The sequence below is a fragment of the Thermobia domestica genome, chromosome 10 (assembly GCF_964235325.1).
Source record: "Thermobia domestica chromosome 10, izTheDome1.hap1.1, whole genome shotgun sequence".
NCBI classification, from domain to species: domain Eukaryota; kingdom Metazoa; phylum Arthropoda; class Insecta; order Zygentoma; family Lepismatidae; genus Thermobia; species Thermobia domestica.
Window position 1 is genome coordinate 87503297 of NC_137463.1, and position 19262 is coordinate 87522558.

Sequence of the window (19262 nt, forward strand, 5' to 3'; positions counted from 1 at the left end):
TGCACACAGTATACATACAAATATATTTATTTCTCTAGAAAGAACAAAGCGATTTTTACGAAACTTTTAGGGTTTATTAAATATAAATCAAGGTATACTTAGGTATAATTTCTATGTTACTATATGTAAGGGGATAGGAGCTAGGGGAATAAAATATCTGAAAAAGGGAAATTTTTGAGGGAATTTCCCGAAAATCCCTCTGTTACGGGAAAACTGTACGTGATGGAGAGAAACCGAGTGCATATTCAAATTCAGCGCAAAAAGTTCCTTTAAGATCAGGTGATTTTTCTCATGTAACAAACAAAAAGTTTAAATTTGTTAACTAGTGAAGCGTAGACAATCAGATTTTTTAAAAAATAATTCACTTATTTATTGATGAAAATGACTGATATATACTAACATCACTGTTCATGTTTTCTAAGTTTAGAAAATTTTGTTTGTAGTATAGCGTGGGAAATTCAAGAGGAAAATGGGAATTTCTGCCTCTCGAGATGGGATTTTATAACGTTTCAGGTTGGTATCACTGCTTTAGATGAATTCTATATTAAAAGTGCAGAGGGAAAAAAATATTGCCAGCAGTAACACATGGGAAAATTTGCCAGTTTATAATAGACTACATTTACTTAGAAAACTTTTTTTTCCCTTTAACGCGATTTTTTTCGATAATCGTAAATAGCATTTGTCTCGTCCAATTGCAGTTATTTATTAATACTCTACTGTACAAATGCGTGCAATAAATCCTAATCCAATCCATTTTGTACTGATGAAAAGAAACAACCTTGAAACATTTGTAATCATTTTATTACCTAAAGAAAACTCAGAACATGAAAAATCGATAAGACAAAGCCAAAGTTTAAGTTTTTAATAACTATGTAGTTTTCTAATTTTGCAGTTTTGTATTTAAAGTATTGGTGCTTTTTTAAATGTAATATTGTTAACTCCAATTTATCGATCAACGTCTCCAAATACCACATCAATTGTCCCTGTATGAAATAATGATGACTATTAATCTACAGTAAACTATTGTACTTAATTAATTGTCGTATAATTAATAAAAAGAGTTAAATTTATGAATGTAAAAAATACTAAATTAATGCAACGATATATATATATGTCACCGCATATAATCAATGTAATTAGGAGAGACGTCTAAATTAGGAACTAATAATATAAAGCTTGATCGTAGGATAGGGCAGATGTGATAATTCTAATTGGATTACTGTGCTATAGAACTGAATCGCCCATCTGGATTTTGTTTTTGGGAAGTTGTACTTTCGATTATAATAATTATAAATACGTATATGCAAATGTTTAATAAGACCTAAATGCAGATCTAGGTGCCGCTTTGAATACAGATTTTGGCTATGTTAATGGTTGATTAATGCTTAATACTGTGCTGTATAATATTGTTTCGAAATTTTGGAATGTAGTTGCTTCGCGAAAGCATCAGAGAATTACGGAACGCATGCACTTTAAGAGGACAGAAAATTCTAGATTTTTTTAAAAACAGGAAACATTAATTACTTCACTTGGGAACAGGGCCGGATTAAGGAAGGGACTTAGGGTGGTTATAGCCCCGGGCTTTCACTTTGATCAAAATCTCAATTAGCTATCTAAACCGAATCATGAAGATACAATCATCATTTTAAAATCAAATATGACTAAAAATATAAAACATGTTCCATTAAATTTCCTACTGTACTTTCACAGAAATGCATTAGTTGAAGTCAGCAGGGCCACATATTTTTTTCTAGCCCCGGGCCTCCACATGGGTTAATCCAGTCCTGCTGTGGAGAACACCGATTCATTTACTGGAGAAGGATATTTTCAACACTATTATTTTTCTGTCCCTTAGAGTTCATAAGTGCCGAAATTACTAGCATAATACACATCTTTGAATATTCATAAGCACCTAAACTGTTGCAGATATCACACAGAATACTTTACCATTCAGTTTATATAATGATAGTTCAGTTTTAATTACTTGTATAGATTTCTTTGTCGTTAGCATTACTTTTGATTTCTCTCAGTTGATTTGTTGTTCAACATCAAAAGATTCTTCTTTTAAGAGGAGTTGAACTGTCTTTCTAAACGGAAATGTAATGAATCTACAGAAATATGGAAGATTGTTTGCTGTTTAGTCATATCACTATTTTCGTAGTATCATTATTCATAAAACACAGTCGTAATGGAGCCGTGATCTAGAAGGTCACATATTCTGTCCTCTGTCATATTCCGATGCATATTGTTTCCATCAAATTCTCAGTTTGATCAAGGGGATCAAATAGTTACCACCTTTCTTACGATGTAGGACACTACTAGATGAAAGCATACAATTTTGCAGCAATCGAGTAGCAGTGTGTTTCAAAAATGTCTTGAAGCTTCCTTTTCTATGTGATAAAACTACATTTTTAGATAACATTACCTCTTTAGCTTACCCGGCATAATCATGGGACGTAAAACCTAAAGATTTCATTTTTCATTTATTTATTTATTTATTTATTTTTCGATGAGTAGATATTGGCATCGACATTTTTGTTTCATGCTGTACAAGAAATACGACTCTAAGGTAGAATACTGATTAAGATTGCAATAATTGATACATCTGTCATAAATAGTGACGTCTTTATACTTGATAAAGCACTATAAAGCTTTTTAAACTTTTCTATTTCAAAGTGACCGTCCCTCTAGCTTCTCAGTGTGACCATATCATTATACAATACTATCGTACCCAGCGTAAATCACATCACCATTAATACACTTTCTATTTGTTTCGTTACTTCTGCAGATTGCTGTAGGTGTTAATGATTCTTCTCTCTTTCGGAAATTCAAAGTTTAAGTTTTATTCTTTCATATATTAAAACTTCTCTCTATATATTCTGTACGCAATCTGCTCATAAAATATTAATATACACGACAGGATATTATTTTGATCTGTCTAATTTGATTAATATATTTTTTAACACATGCTTTCTAACGTAAAATAATGATTTTATATATTTAGAAAACCAGTTCAGCTATCCCATTTACAAGCTTTCCTATTGATCAAGGAAAAAATCAGTATAAGGATTAAAATAAGATTGGTACGTTTGATATCTACTTTAACATCATTTTACATGTTTTATTGTAATGATGCATTGCAATGATATATTGCATATATAAATTCCTATATACAAAATATCGTAGCCTTAATATTACAATATACGGCTGTAAAGTTATCTAAAATACTATTTAAAAACAAAATGTGATCGACACTGACTTTACCTTGTATCAAACAGTTCATTTTACTAAGTTAATAGCAAATCAACTAAAATTACATGTAAGCTTTCACTTTAGTCTATTGATACAAAGGATAAAACAAATTTCTATGGTCTTCGGCTTAATTATGGCAATAAACTTCCTTGATATACATATATGCCATAGACACTATAGAAGATAATACACAACTATTAACACTTAAAATGTTTAAGTTTTTCAGGGGTAGAAGAGATTGAGATTAACATGCAGAGACTTTTTTTTTTTTAAAAAAAAAAAGCATTGATTTAAATATTTTTTAACCATGATGGTTTATTTTCCTATCTTTATTCATATTTTCCGTAATGCCAGTTTTACTCTGATGACTTTATTTTACTCAGATGATCTTGTTTTACTTGTTGGATATTGGATATTGGAACATAGCACAAGGTGCTTGCAAATAGGACACAGACCGTTACGCAGTTAAGAGATATAGTATATGCAAATAAAGATTGTGATTGAAAGATTTAGATTATAGATTATGAAGATTATAGATTATGAAGATATAGATTATACAGATAAGAGATTATGAAGATAGAGATTAGGAAGATAGAGATTAGGAAGATAGAGATTAGGAAGATATAGGTTATAGTGATATTGATTAATTTGTTAAAACAAGATTAGTGTAGTTGTTTATTACGATGTATATAGAGAACTGTGTGCAGAAAGGCACAGATTAAGAATAAAGGTTATAGAAGAAGTTGGTAGTGTGTATTTATAATAAAATTTCATGCATTACTCTTATTTTACTCTGGTAGAATCATTTGAATAGTAATAGTTAGAAACAAATCATTAATTTAAAGGTAGGAGTTACTGTAACCTATTTGATGCGCAGCAGATGCTAAACCAAGTACCGTTTCAAGATAGTGGCATATTGCGTTAATTTATGCTTTTACAATTGGCGAAGCAAATTCGACAACATACGCTCCACAATGGCTCATCTTACAAGTTTTGCAGTGTTTGATGTTGAGGAAGGTAGCATAGAAACTTATTTAGAACAGTTCTAGCACATGTGTTTGTCTCCAAAAATGAATGACGATACAAAAATACCTACTCTTCTGACATAGATAAAAAAGTTTATGAAGATTTGAGAAGTCTCACATGGCCAGACATTCTTTCATCGAAGAGTTGTGCGGAACTAAAAAAGATACTGTTCAACCAATACGGAGAAAAAGAGAACACATAGTGAGATATACCTTTCGTAAGATGGTACAGCATGAGGGACAAATAATTAAACAATACGTGATGGATGTCAAAAGATAAGCTACAAATTGAGACTAGAGAAGTAGTTAAAGACAGGTTTTAAGATCAATTCGCGTTCGGTATACGAGAAGAACAACCAAGACGGAAAATACTAAATACAGATGACTTGATCTTCCAGGGTTCAATAGATATAGCGGTAGGCACGGAGCAAACAGATAGTAATTTGAAGAGATTCAGGTTAGATCACAACAAGGAAACCGTATTCCTACAAGTCACATAGTAAAATAAACCACAAACAAAAAGATTTACACAATTTTCCAGCACAGGCTACAAACAAGAGAATTCCAAAGAGGTAGCTAGTTGCACCAATTGCGTGTGCTTCTACCGGAAAAAAGAGTGTCCCACAAAAGGAAAAAATCTGCTTCTTTTGTGATAAGGAAAACCATTTCTCGGCAGTTTTCAGACAAAATAAATGGAATGTTCGTAATCAACTTAACACGGACACAACACAGAAAAACATGGAATGCTTAGAACAAGACCAAACAGTTCAACAAACAGCTCAGATAGAGTACCAAATGAGAGACAGTGAACCTTCATCTCAACAGGATTATCAGGAAGGTTTTACACTGAAAGACATAATTCTGGGTGATTTATGTCAAAATGATTCGAATCAAGACGTAATTCAACTAGATTCACTTTTTCCAAACTGTAATAAACGAACATAATGGAACAAAAGTTGAATTCAGTTACTTCGGGGAAGAACAACCATATGAACCGGTAGAAAATTGCATTGATCAAAACTTGTCAGAGGCCGAATATTTTTCAATTACAGAGAATAACTCTTCATAATCTTTATGGCCCCTTGAAGATTACGATAATTAGATTAAGTTCTTACTTAACAAGTCCAAGAATGAAAAAAAAAGAAGAAGAAGAAGAAGAAGAGAGGTAGAAACCGTGTACACCGAAAGAGACAATAAAAAATAGAGTTTACCTTTTGTTTCTCGTTCGGATTCTTTTATTTCCTATGAGAGCACATATGCATAGACTAATTAACATCAATACCACTCCCACCATCCCTATAATCACTTCTCTCCGCAAAAGAAGAAAGAGTATCGATAACAACATAACTCTGAGCTCCCTCCTCCCATAAAGTAAACAAAAGGGCTTTTTCTTTTCTTTTCTTTTCCTTTTTCTTTTTTTTTAATATTTTGATGTCTCTTCCGGCTTCTACCTCTCTTCCTCCTCTTCTGAGTTTGATCAACAAAAGTTCTTAATAGATGTGATATTTTCTTTCTTTCTTTTTTTTCTTTTTTTTTTTTTTTTTTTTAATTTCCCAGTGAGGCAGCCATGGTACGTATGTAGTTTATCTATATTTGAAATTGCAATTCAATTTAGATAAAGAAATTTAAGTGATTGAAGTTCTCAGCCAGCTTCTAATTGCCGAATGATGTACATCGGAAACAATGGTACATACAGCTCGGAAAGAAGAATGACGTAAGAGTAAAATAAATATCTGTTTGCAGTAAATTAGAGACTCTAAGGACAAGACTTCAGTGGTTTCAGAACTATCAAAACACCTAAGTGAATCTAAGCATTTTATTAAAAAACTAACAATTTACACAAAACTTCTTCACTCAAAGAAAGACAAGGATACGAATCATTCTTCATCGGGACCAAGGAGCTAAAATTAAACCTTGATAAAGGTAACTTAGACAGCAATGGAACTACATCACAAATTACAGAAAACAATGAAATCTTATATCTACTGTACTGTACCAAAATTTCAGCAGCATTCGACTCAACGCACACTGAAATTTGAACAGTATTCGATTAAGCACACTTCACTAAGCATCCATTTGATTCAATGTTAATGGATCCGCTTAAATCAATGTTGTAGTGAGTAGTTTCTATAGAAGTGCATATATCAGAGAGGCTTAGTAATCTTAGAAAATAATAATAATAATAATAATAATAATAATAATAATAATAATAATAATAATAATAATAATAATAATAATAATAATAATAATAATAATAATAATAATAATAATAATAATAATAATAATAAACATTTGCTATCGTATGAAGAGGGAATTTACCCTGCGAAGTCGAATGCTTTTTAGTGTTAATAAAGCCAATAAATCTTCTAAAAGCGTCAATTTATCGTAATCAATTGGGATTTTTGAAATATTTTTTGAAAAATTAACACACTTAAAAGAAGTGCACTTTTGCAGCAACTACATTGACTTGCTAATAATTAAAAAAAAAAAAAAAAAAAAAAAAGCTATTTACATTAGTTGTCTCTTACAATATGAATTATATCATTAACAGACCGACAAGAATAACTCCACATTCTAGGACAGCAACAGACAATGTCCTTACCAATATATCCATAGATAACTTAAAATATGATATAGTTACTAGATTATCAGACCATACTTGCCAGATAATTAGCGCAAATACAAATGCTAATATTTTCCAGAAATATAAGAAACGGGATATAAAAGTCTTCAGTTTTTTCTTTTTAAGCATTTAACAGGACATTAATTGGTGAAAACTGGGACGAGATATTTAATACCAGTAAAAAAAAGTACAGAGGAGAAGTTCGATCACTTTTATAAAACGCTTCAACTTATTTTTGATATATGGGTTCCACTAGACATGAAACGTTACACAAAATTAACGATGCAGTTAATGAAAGAAGTACAAACAAGGAAAACTGATTGTTCTATCGTAAAGGATTACTTAAACACTATAAAATATTAAACAGAACAGCAAACCAAAATCATTATGAAAGTAAAATTACTCAGTCCAAAAATTAAACACGCGCTCTATGGGAGGTAGTGAAAGAGAATACAAGTGTTAAATCCAAAGCCAAAATTGAGAATATAACAATAGATGTAAAAGATCTTCTAACCTATGACCCCGTGAATATCACCGAACATTTTAATGAGTATTATTTAAATGTAGCCGACACTTTAGTGAGGCGGAAAGTCCAGCCTGAAGAAGCACTAGAGATGCTAGAATCGAGAGCTCCTCGAATCAAGAATACCTCTTCCTTACTCTAACTTAAGAAGATGAAGCGTTAAAAGAGCCGAATAACTCAAAGGATTCAAAATCAGTTCGCGATGTTATCCTAGTGAAACTGCTTAAACAAAGTACTAAATATATTCTAGAACTTTTAACTTACTTACGAATATATTTAGCTTATTAACGAATATATGAAAAACGGAATTTTTCAATTAAAACTAAAAATAGCAAGAGTCAGACCAGGATAGGGAGTAGGAAGCCTACTGAAAATTATATGCCTATTTTTCATAACCTGTCCTAAGTAAAATTTTCGAAAGGGTAATAAAAGAAGATTAATGAGTGTTATAGGAAAGCATAGAATATTAGCCCCCCCCCCCCCCAAAAAAAAGAAAATATTGCTTTACATTCCATAAATGCACAATTACTGCTGTTTACATCTAATAAACAACATATTAGAAGCAACTGATAACAAAATGATGACAATAAGAATATTTTATGATTTAACTAAAACATTTGACCTAGTCAACCATAAAGTTTTGCTTAGAAAATTAGAATACTATGGCATACGAAATAATGCTTTAAAATTACTTGAATCTTCTTTAGAATATGGTAGACAAACAGTAGAAATAACTCATATGACAGGAAATGTAGAGAAAACATCACTCAAGATACATAATCTACGGAGTACCGTAAGAATCAATCTTGGAACCTTTTCTGTGTCTCCTTTACATAAGTGATCTTCCAGACTGTATGCAGACGATACTAGCCTGAGTGTTAAAGAGGGAAATATGAATGAACTAAAACAAACATGATAAATATTCAAAACAATATGAAACAGTGGTTTGAAGGAAATGGGTTGATATTAAATGAATGAATCAAAAACACAGCACGCATTCTTTTATTGCGAACAAAGCAAAAAAGGCAAAGAAGTATTATTACGACATAAGCTACTTCAAAATTTCCTGTCTGAAACTAGATTCTTGAGTTTCAAGATAAACGAAAACTTAGATTGGTCGAACCGTATGCTATCAACAACCCAAAAAATAAAAAATAAAAAAATAAAAAGTATATTTAAAAGAAGGATTAAATATAAAATCTATAATACAAGTCTATTACTCTCTAATTCACTCATTATTTAGGTATGGGATAATCTTCCGGTATAACGATAAGAACAACATTGCTATTTTCAGAAAACAAAAAGCTTTGCGTAAAATCACTGATATAAACTGCATATACTCATGTAAACAGTTATTCAAAAATACGGAATCACTGTTCCATCATTATGCATTCCTAAAATAGCAGTATTTATACACGCACAAAAATAAACTGGCACTACGAATATTACCCAGTACAACTGTAACACAAGAAATAAAAATCTATTAAAACCTACTTTTAGCCGGTGCACTTTAGTACATGAAGGCCCATGTAACATGGGAATCAATATTTATAATCATCTTCGTGCAGATTTAAGTATTCATGCAGGTTTAAGAAGTAATCTGGAGGACTACGTGAATAAGCAAACAGTGAGGTTTACGAAATATATAGTATGAACATAAGAACCCTTGACGCACCACACAGATAACAACATTCGCTCTTTTATGTCTCTTTATAGTATTTGAATTTTCGAAAGAATTTACTTACATATACCACACACATGGTGAAACCAATAGTATGATTTGTTTAACCTTACAATCATATCGTTGTCTAGTTCTATATTACAACTTTACAAAAATTGTGATTTTGGAACATACTTCCAGTTAAATAATTATCACCACTTAAAAAGAAATATGATTTTGGAATATCTCTCCAGTCAAATAATTATGAATTACCAGATATAATGCTACACATAGACCGTTAAAATACAAAACATAAAATGTGAAACTATTAAAAAGTCAATTTCCCGTATGAGAGGAATAAAAAAGAAAATTTAAATGAATTATTTTCAAGATCAATGTTTTTACAACAGTATTGTATTACTCAGTAATATATTCATATCATCATTTTCAACATTGTCATGTTATGGCCTGTAATAGTATGCTTTTAACTAAAAACAAGCAGACCGGTATACTATACCAGCAAATAATATCTAACTTCAACCAGTGTCTCATGGATACATTCTCACTATTGAGCATGTTAAGTTATAAAAACACAATTAGAGAAGCTGGTCACTTAGGTATAGAGCAGAAATTCCATATTCCTATGGAGTTCAGTATGTATTTGCTAATTTAAATATACGGACTTATAAAACTCTATACAGCAAATTACATCTTGTTGAAATTGCTATATGCAGATTTAAAGATATATATAAATATTTCTTTTTATTTCTTACCTATTATGGCTACTACATCTGCTAGCATGTGATTCTTCCCTAATTGTCTGATTCCTGCCAAATGAGCAAACCCTACTGGTCTGATTCTACATCTATAAGGCCTGCTGCTTCCATCAGATACTAAATAGACGCCAAATTCTCCTGGTAAAAAAAGAAAAAAAAAACATTGTATTGAAATACAATAAAATAATATATAGGCAACATTATGAATTTAGAAATATTTTTCAATCTTGTCCCTCGAAAAATATTAACAATAACAAGCATATCAAGATGTTTCTTCATATGAAAAAAGCTTTAAAATTCAGTGTTACATGATGACAATGTTTTCTTATGTATTCAAAAGTATTTATTTCTTACAAATTTTTTTACAGAATCAATTTATCAAACATAATTAATTTAAAATGAAAAATATACAAGCACCATTTAATCTCTTCCTTTCTTGAAATTTTATCCCATTAATTATTAAGAGGAAATTAATTAGTCGTGTAGTTTTTCTTTATTTATGTTATAATATATCTATTCGCATGCTTATTTAAAAATTAGATTATTCTTTATACTCTTATTTACTTGCTACTATGGCTGTATATTCATTAAGCAGAGTGGCCCAAAAGTAAGTATACAGTCCTGTACTGATCGGCCATGATATTTTATATCATTTACTTATTATTATCCATACAGGTATTGATTTAGTTTCTTCCTTATTTGTTCCTAATTTATTTTCACTTATACCTTAAGCTCGGAACAAACCAAAGCAAATAAATTTATTATCTTAATAAATTAAAATGTCATACTTGATCGATGCTGGTCAGTATACCTACTATACAGACCGTAGGACAGCGCATATGAAAATCATCTTACATCATCATCTTGTTACTAGAATTTAGTTTTGTAGTGTAGCTCTACTTTCATATAGCCTGCTGCTGAAAACGACGTTAAACTCAAAATCAAATCAAATCAAAACAGGCACTTATTACTTTTGGTTACGTAAACGTATATATACGAGGAAGGATCAAAAAGTAATGCCTCCCTCATTATATTTGTTTTATATTACAGCTACTGACTTATCTATGCATGACGTTATAGAGGTAGCCTTCCTCCACTAATGTAGTCTTTTCTTTTTCAAATTGAGTTATTAGAATCATGGATCTGAAGCTAAAAGAAAGAGTCGTCATCGAATTTGTGTCGAAAGAAGGTTGTCCACCTAAGGAAATCCATATAGGCTTGAAAAATGTTTATGGAGATGCGGTAATGGACATTAGCAATGTACGGCGTTGGGTGAAGAAGTTTAGCAACGAAGAAACAGAAATCGCTGATAAACCAAGAAGCGGCCGGCCGACAACATCGATCACAGATGCAAATCGAGAGCGTGCTGAGGAATTGATTCGAGGAGACAGGCGCATTATAGTTCAGAGTGTTACTGATGCATTGAACATCTCGTATGGCTTTGCCCAAGAAATAATTGCTGACTTGGGATATCACAAAGTGTGTGCTAAGTGGGTACCTAAGCAATTGACTGTTTAAATCGGAGGAGGCGAGTGGACATTTGTCAAGAGCTCCTGGACGCATTTGCAGTTGAAAATCAAGACTTCTTCAAAAATGTGGTCACTGGAGATGAGACGTGGGCGTACCTGTATGACCTTGAGAGCAAAGTGCAATCCAAGGAATGGCGCCACAGTGATTCTCTCCGTCCCAAGAAATTCAAGTCTTCCAGATGAACCCAGAAGATTATGGCAACAGGCTTTTGGGATACACAGCAACCTCCTGAATTTTTTTCAAAAAGGTTTTGACGCCTGGGTTCAAAGATGGCGTAAATGTGTTCAAATTCATGGAGACTATATTGAAGGGTAGGATTCTGTAGAGGACAGTTCAGACTATGCTCTGCAATAGCTTGTCTTGTACTATGTTCATTAATACATTTTTGACACAGGAGGCATTACTTTTTGATCCCCCTCGTATATATATATATATATATAGTGTTAGTACTGCAGCGAATCTGAGCCTATAGATCGCGAACCACTGGTGAATCCTGAGGGGATTTTTGGTGGGTCACGAAATATGTATATCAAACTAAACTGTTAAATTAAGGTTAACAATTTCTGCTGTGTTAAGAATTTCGGATGAAGTTTTGAGTAACCCATGTCGCTCTTTACTGTAGGACTGGTGAAACAAGTAGTAGTTCTTAGATTCAATTGAAAGTGAAATTTGACTCATTTTTAGTATCATGGCTATATATAAAGCCCGTGAGTCATATGTTTTCTGAGGATAAAAATGTTTGATTGTTTTGTGTTTATATTACGAGTATTTTCGTATAAAGAGTATTTTTCTTATACTCCTGGGTTCCGTGAAGTTCAAGTTGAGCACCGATTGGTAAAAGTTGGGAAATGGTGTTAGATATTAGGTTCTTGGAAACTAATGCAAGAATTTGATTCAATCACAAGCTCAAACAGTCATAACTTACCTGAAGCTGAACAGAATTAATTGAAATAAAAGTACCCAATATCAATACGTTTCAGTATACAAGAATCCCAGCCTATAAACATTTGCGATTCTGATGCGAAGAAAATCCTCGAAGGCATTCTGAACACTATCTTTGTTATTGAAAACATGTCCATTCAAAAACAAGTTCAGATGCTGGGAAAGGTAAAAATGAGTGGGGGAGCGTGGTGGATAGAGAGCGTTTTGTACTACAACGCATGCACCTTTGTTTCATCATTTATTCACATTGTTGTCGTGTAACATGATTAGACCATACATGTTGACTTTGCATTTTGTTAATATTCTGAATGTTTTTGGCGCATTTGTTAATATTCTGAATTATCAGGAGTGATGGATTTGCCCGGATTCGGTAAGATATAGTGAATCAGTGCAGCTACGAAGCATCTTACAATCACTATTAACTTCTCTGAGTACAACCTCGGATCTTAAAAGATTTTAGAGGCGGAAGCGCAATTTTAACCACTGGTAAAGCTTATTGGTTGACACCCACAACAGATTCATTTTTCCTTGTATGTGTAAATGTGATCGAGAAATGGATCGATTTCATACCGCAAAAGCAACAGCGCGTAGAGTAGATTTTGCACTAATACTTTTGATTCTCGGTCAACTCGTGAGGCATCCATTTATCCAAGTTTTTCCAAATACAGTGTTGCGATCGAATAAACAACATTGAGTTTCTCTGGAACCTCTTTCGTCGTTTCCGAGGATTTACTTCGGTGACCATCTACCTTCAATTCGAAGTCACCAACAGCAGAGCAATATCCTTCACCCCCTTATCCTTCAAACATGAATCACCATTACATAATTTTTAACTCTGCATTGTATATTTTGGTCTCACAGTTCATTAATGTTTCGAGCTAGTTAGGCGCAAGAGACGTGTTTTAGCATCGTATTTTTTAAACTTGAAAATACATGGAAGTACAGAGATATTTTCTATGCCCTATATACCAGGAAGTGTAGAACTTAAGCTTTCGAATAAAATGTAACACAGTAGTATACAAGCAGTTTGTTTTGTGGCCGCATGCATGTGTCTAAGTGAAAACACCCGAAATTTTACATCATTTTTTCAACAACCCAATACATGGCAATATCCTATCAGCTATGGAAACCATCACAAAATCACATAGTTGGAACATTTCAAGAAAATGGTTACTTTATTTTGAGCTGCGCGAATCATGCTATATTTGGTCACGAGACCGCCACTGGCCATATTTAATATTCTTTGTTTAGCAAGTACAGAAGATATTAAATATTATCTTCATTGAATATATTTTTATATTGGTAATGTACTGTTTGTGCCAGATTTACTTCCGTCGTATTAATATTTAATATTTCTTTCCTAAAAATAAATGTAGATCTTCAGAACTCTTCTGTTCTTGACTAACTAAAGAATTGCAGTGAATTGTATTACGATACGATACGATATAGTTATCTCGTTGTATACTCAAGTTGTTAAATATTTTTGTTAATAATAAGATTCATTACCAATAGAAACTCATTTTCATCCAGTTCCTCATACTGAAAAGAATAGTACCATCTTTAACCATAGGCCCAGTAGTTGGGCTTCATGCTAATTTATGAATGCAGTACATAAATAAATGAAGATTTGTGTTGATTAATATCAGTATGCTATGCCGTACTTTCTGTATGAGTTGCATTGTACAAAGACTAAAGTTTTATATTAAAACGTTTCATAGTTTCTGTTATTTTGTTCATAATTTTATATTCATTAATAGTACTCTGTTGTTTTGTTCTCTTTTCACGTTGGTTCTGTCGGAAAAATTATTGACCGTTTAATTTAATGATGGAGAGAAAAGAACAATTGTAGATATTTAAGAAGAGGAAGAGAAACTGATTGGGGCATTGGCCAAGAAGGAACTATATCATGAGGAACGTCTTAGAGGGTATGGTGGCAGAAAGAGAGGAAGGGGGTGAAGGAGACTACAAGTAATGGACGATATCAAAACAGGAATATCGTACGTGAAGACCAATAGGTTAGCGGAGGACTGTGGAGCATGGAAGCTTCTCAGTTGCAGCATGTGCTCTGCCAATAATGGCAGAATAGTTATGATGATGATGATAATTACTTATTTCCGCGCACCGATGGGTGAGTAGGAATGTAAAGCAACATTTTACTTAAGGTTTATAGTGCTGTTAAGATCATGGGCATAACCTTTTAAATCCTTATATTTAAAGCATTATATATATATATATTAAAGTGAAATACTAAATATTGTATGTAATAAATTGGTAGACCGTACTAATGATGGTAATTGCTTCTAATACTTACGTTCGCAAGTATGCAATTTTTCTTACAATTAATTGTGAGTTAAAATTTATAAATGTTAAAAATAAAGCACCATATAAAAGAAAGAAATCAAATACCTTTCGGGTGCTCGATTGCAGTATAGGTAGCTCCTGGAGGCACTTGATATCCCTGACTGAAGAGTTTAAAATGATGAATAAGAGCTTCCATAGATGTCTGTAAGAATAAAATTATGGGTTTTATATTTGATTTGTGCTGAAAGTACATTATATCAATCCTATATTAGTACGTCAATTCGCAGAACACGTAAATGTTAATAATGTATGGGTTTAGCAAGTATTTTGTCCTGCATATACTATATACTAAAGGTATACGTTTATTTAAAAAAAAAAAAAGGTTGTCCATTCTTATTGAAATGTCTCATTTGTTTAAAATAACAAGTGCATCATACAATGTAAATACACTCAAACATGACAAGAAGATAAGCTAGAATAACTTTACTGACACTTCTAACTTGTCGCAATATAACAATATAACATAGCATTGATCATACGGAAAAAAAAAAAGGAAGAATTCTGCAGAAATGTTAAACTGCGGCTCCCCAGTAATGTCAGATATTGAATGAACCTCTCTGTCTATCAATACCATTCAAGCGGCATTAGTAAGAACTGTATGAAATGCTTCTGAAATCAATTGCGGACTAGAATATTGTATTCGTAATGGCAAAATATAGTAAACTATAGGACAACAAAATCCTGAAAATGTAAGGAAAGGGATGTAACTTAGTCATCACTGGCCAATGAAGTATTTAAGAGAAAGAGCGAGTTCAACCCACCAACAGTATAGAACCACAAGCATCCTGAACAATCCTTTCCAGACCATTAAGATTTACTCCATATGAGATCTACATCAATCCGTAATACAGTATTTAGTATTGTAGCTCCTTAAAAAAAAAAAAAAAAAAAAAAAAAAAAAAAAAAAAAAAAAACTGCATTAGCCTGCTAGATTTGTAAGCGAAATCACCACAGCATTGAATGCCGGGATTGAGAGCGTAGTTCTATAATCCATCTCTCTTGTAGGCGAGTTAAGTGTAGTAGGAAACGTTCTATATGGTGAAGATTGCTCTTGTGTGATGGTCTGTGTTCCGCCAAGCGCGGATTCAAGCCCCGTGCGGTTCTAAGCCAGCTCAGATTAATAGCAGTAGGTTCCGCCTTCATAATCTCAGTGTTACATAAAGGCCCAAAACACAAATCTACACTCCAGGATTGAATGTGAATATGATTTGACCATTTTTGCTTGTCTGTTACCATGGATAATTTTAGTCTATTGAAACTACACCATTAAGTATCTGAGGTCTAATATGTTACTGTCCTGATAAGTGATAAGTAGTTTAAATCAAATTGATTTATTAATATTCTCAATCGTACAGATTAACCTTCTACACTCTATAATTATTAGAAACTTTCGGTAGGGCTGCAATGATGAAATTTGGATTGTTTGTAGCCTCCCGGAACTAACCCACAGAAAAATTGCCAAAAGTAAGTACTTTCAGTTTGGGATTATTGTCAACAAATGGGGTTACTTTTCGATTAAAAAAAAAAAAAAAACTTAGAAGTTTAGGTACTTCAAATTGGAGTAGGAATTCCAAACTTGGCATGCTTGTAGATTTTTTAAATTGACAAACAGAAAAATCATTAGAAATAAAATTTTTCTCTTTATAGCGACTTCTATGAGGTTTTTAAAATTTCAAACTACGTACTTTAAAAAAATTCATAATACCTGTAATATTGATGGTAGAGGAAAAATGAAAAAGCGTTTCTTAATCCTCGTAAGAATTTCTACAACTTCTCTTCTGATCTTTTATTCGATGGATGACAAAACAAAGAATGATGTAAAAATAAAATGTGAGTGAACAAGCATAGAAACAAAGCTTATATGTGAGGTGCGTGGCCGTAAGCCGAACAAACGCCAGAGTCTGTGGACTTCTGGCAAAGACTAGTCTGTTAATGATAGTTACCTGTAGTTACCTGTATTGAAAAAAATGTTTATACGATTATCTTACCTTCATTTCGCAGCGAGTTGGTGGTGTTATTTTAGCGTCATCAGTTTTTACTTCTCCTGGAGGCATATTATTCAGACATTGTTCGATAATGCGTAAGGATTGACGCATTTCTGCTATGCGGCATTTATATCTGGAGACAAATAATTTATTTTAAAAAAAGTATAAACAAGTAAATATTGTATATTTTGTAATTATATATTTATACAGTATTTTTAAATTGAGTTTCTTAAAAGGACATATGCCGTAGTGGACACAAATGCACGAGAAGTGTTTATAAATCAAAAGTGTTTTAACTTTTGAAAGCGGTAGAGCAGTAGAGAAGCGGTAGATCAAGTGTTGATAAGGAACGTGTGGAAGCCGTTCGTGTTGCTTTAACCCGAAGCCCACGGAAATCCTTGAGTTATGAACTTCTTTTCCTGTAGGGTTATGTTAAAGACGGTTTATGCAACACCGGTTCGTGATATTGCAACACTCAAAAACAGGATAAGGGTAGCAATAGACATAGTGACTCCTGAAATGTTAACCCATGGATGGAAATTGAATATCGCATGGATGTCTTGAGGACAACTAATGGAGCACATGTGGAAATTCTCTAAAACAGGTTAAAATGTTTTTGAGTTTTCCTATTACTTGGCACAAGCTGCATGGTTATATTATTCTTAGTTTTCTTGTCATTAATGTTTGTTATCAGGGAGATACTTTATGTCCACCCTGTATGGTATTTCTTTTATATCCCTTTTACAGCAACACGTACGTGAAAACCCCAGCTTTATTTATATTACTAGAATGTTACTACGATGTTGAGGTAAGTCGCATATGTACCCATATAACGATAATAATGTACCCATTTACCATTTATACTAGATCCGTACAGTAAAATACTAGAATTTTAATGATCTGTTAGAACATGTTATTTGATATCGGAATCGAAGAGAATTTGAAACATGAGAGCCCAAGAAACCTAGAAATACATAATCCCTTTGAACTCCGCCATGCTTCAGATATCTTAAACCTTCAACTTACTACATTCGATTACCTTGTTTGGACTCTGTAATTTCACCTCCTTTTCTAAATATAAGGAGATATAAAGTCTTAAGTTTGATATAGGCCTCTCCTTCCCCTAACTGAATAAGGACTATGAGTATATTTTCTTAACTTTGTCAGCTATTACTCGAGTTTTGTTATCCAGACATAAAACTTCTATTTAATATTTCATTTTTTAAAAGAAAAAAATCTTCTTCTTCCTTACACAATAATGTATCCGTAAGACTGCATTTTTCTGGACGTTGGATCGGTCTCCGAGGACCTGTGGAGTGGCCAGCCCGGTCGCCGGACCTCACTGCCTTGGATTATTTTATGGGGACACTTAAAACATCTGGTGTATCAGAAGAAGATTCGGGATGTTGCACACCTACAGGGACGTATTCAGGACGTATTCAGCATCACTCCCGCTGTGTTGTTACGGGTTCAGAAGAATTGGATTAAGAGACTCCAGTTGTGTGTTGCAATGAACGGGCAACATGTAGAGCACATCCTGTAGGTGGGACTTTGGGGCGTCATAACTTTGGAACGGGACATCATAACGCATTTCTGCTTGCGGGACTGCATTCCCCTGCAAAAAACAGTATTAATTGACGTGTCAAATGCCTACCTTCCCATTTTTTTAAAAAAATAACCTGGATCCAAGATGGCCATTCACCACGCATGCATCAATCGGTAGCTCCTTTACCCAAATCCGCCCTTCGCAGTAGCGTAGCCAGGATGTGTGTTTGGGGGGGGGGCGGGCAAGTGCTGTTATAGGTACATATAGACAAATTACAAACAAAAAATATATAAACATAAAAATATATAAAAATTACAAACATCAAAGTACCAAAGTACATTGTCGGACCTCTTTGGGGGGACCCGGCCCCTCTGGGCCCCCCTTCCCTGCGCCACTGGCCCTTCGCTAGTCAGATTTGCTTTAATCATGTTTGTTTCCAAAATAATCCACTGTACTAAGACTTATGGACCACCCTGTGTGTGTATATATATAATGTGAAACGAAGAACACTACGACTGACTGGAAGTGTTTTAAATAAGGCTGTCACTGTATCTTCGGAACCACTCACTAGGGAAGTACTTGAAGTGGACTCGGGGATCTTCATGTTTTATATATCATTGGAAAGGTCACACCGAGTACACCCTACATGTGAAATATCTCGCTTGAATGGGCCCTGTAGGGGGTATGGCGACCATTTGAAGATAAGAACAAGGCACCCTCCGAAACACCAGAAAACGTGAACAAAATAGAAAACTATGATGTAATTGTTTTGAGACTTGGTATATATAGGTTTAAAAGGTAGCTGAATACGAATCTGACATCAAATATTTACAAATCAAAATGGCAGATCCAACATGGCGGACACAAATTACAAAAAAAAAAAAAAAAAAAAGTTATGGTTCTGAAATGGGGTATAGAGATATTCGACGTCGTTATATATGAATTGGATTCCAAAAGTGTAAAATTCAAAATGGAGGACAAAATGCAAAACACTGAAGCGGAACTCTATGGAACTGAAAGCGGGTAGATAGAGGTTTTC

General features: G+C 33.1%; 1 protein-coding gene across 2 annotated transcripts in view; it reads right to left on the reverse strand.

Annotated features, from left to right (window-relative positions):
- Positions 1–783: 783 nt before the first annotated feature.
- The window catches only part of LOC145662528 (NADH-ubiquinone oxidoreductase 49 kDa subunit-like), a 132718-nt gene continuing 114239 nt past the window's right edge, over positions 784–19262 (reverse strand). For both annotated transcript variants that reach the window (XM_081728190.1, XM_081728189.1), the window contains exons 7-10: positions 16681–16810; positions 14738–14834; positions 9857–9997; positions 784–983 (exon numbers count right to left, since the gene is read on the reverse strand). In XM_081728190.1, the coding sequence (XP_081584316.1) occupies positions 946–983; positions 9857–9997; positions 14738–14834; positions 16681–16810 (406 nt within the window). In that variant the 3' untranslated portion in view covers positions 784–945. The remainder of the gene's footprint in view (positions 984–9856; positions 9998–14737; positions 14835–16680; positions 16811–19262) is intronic.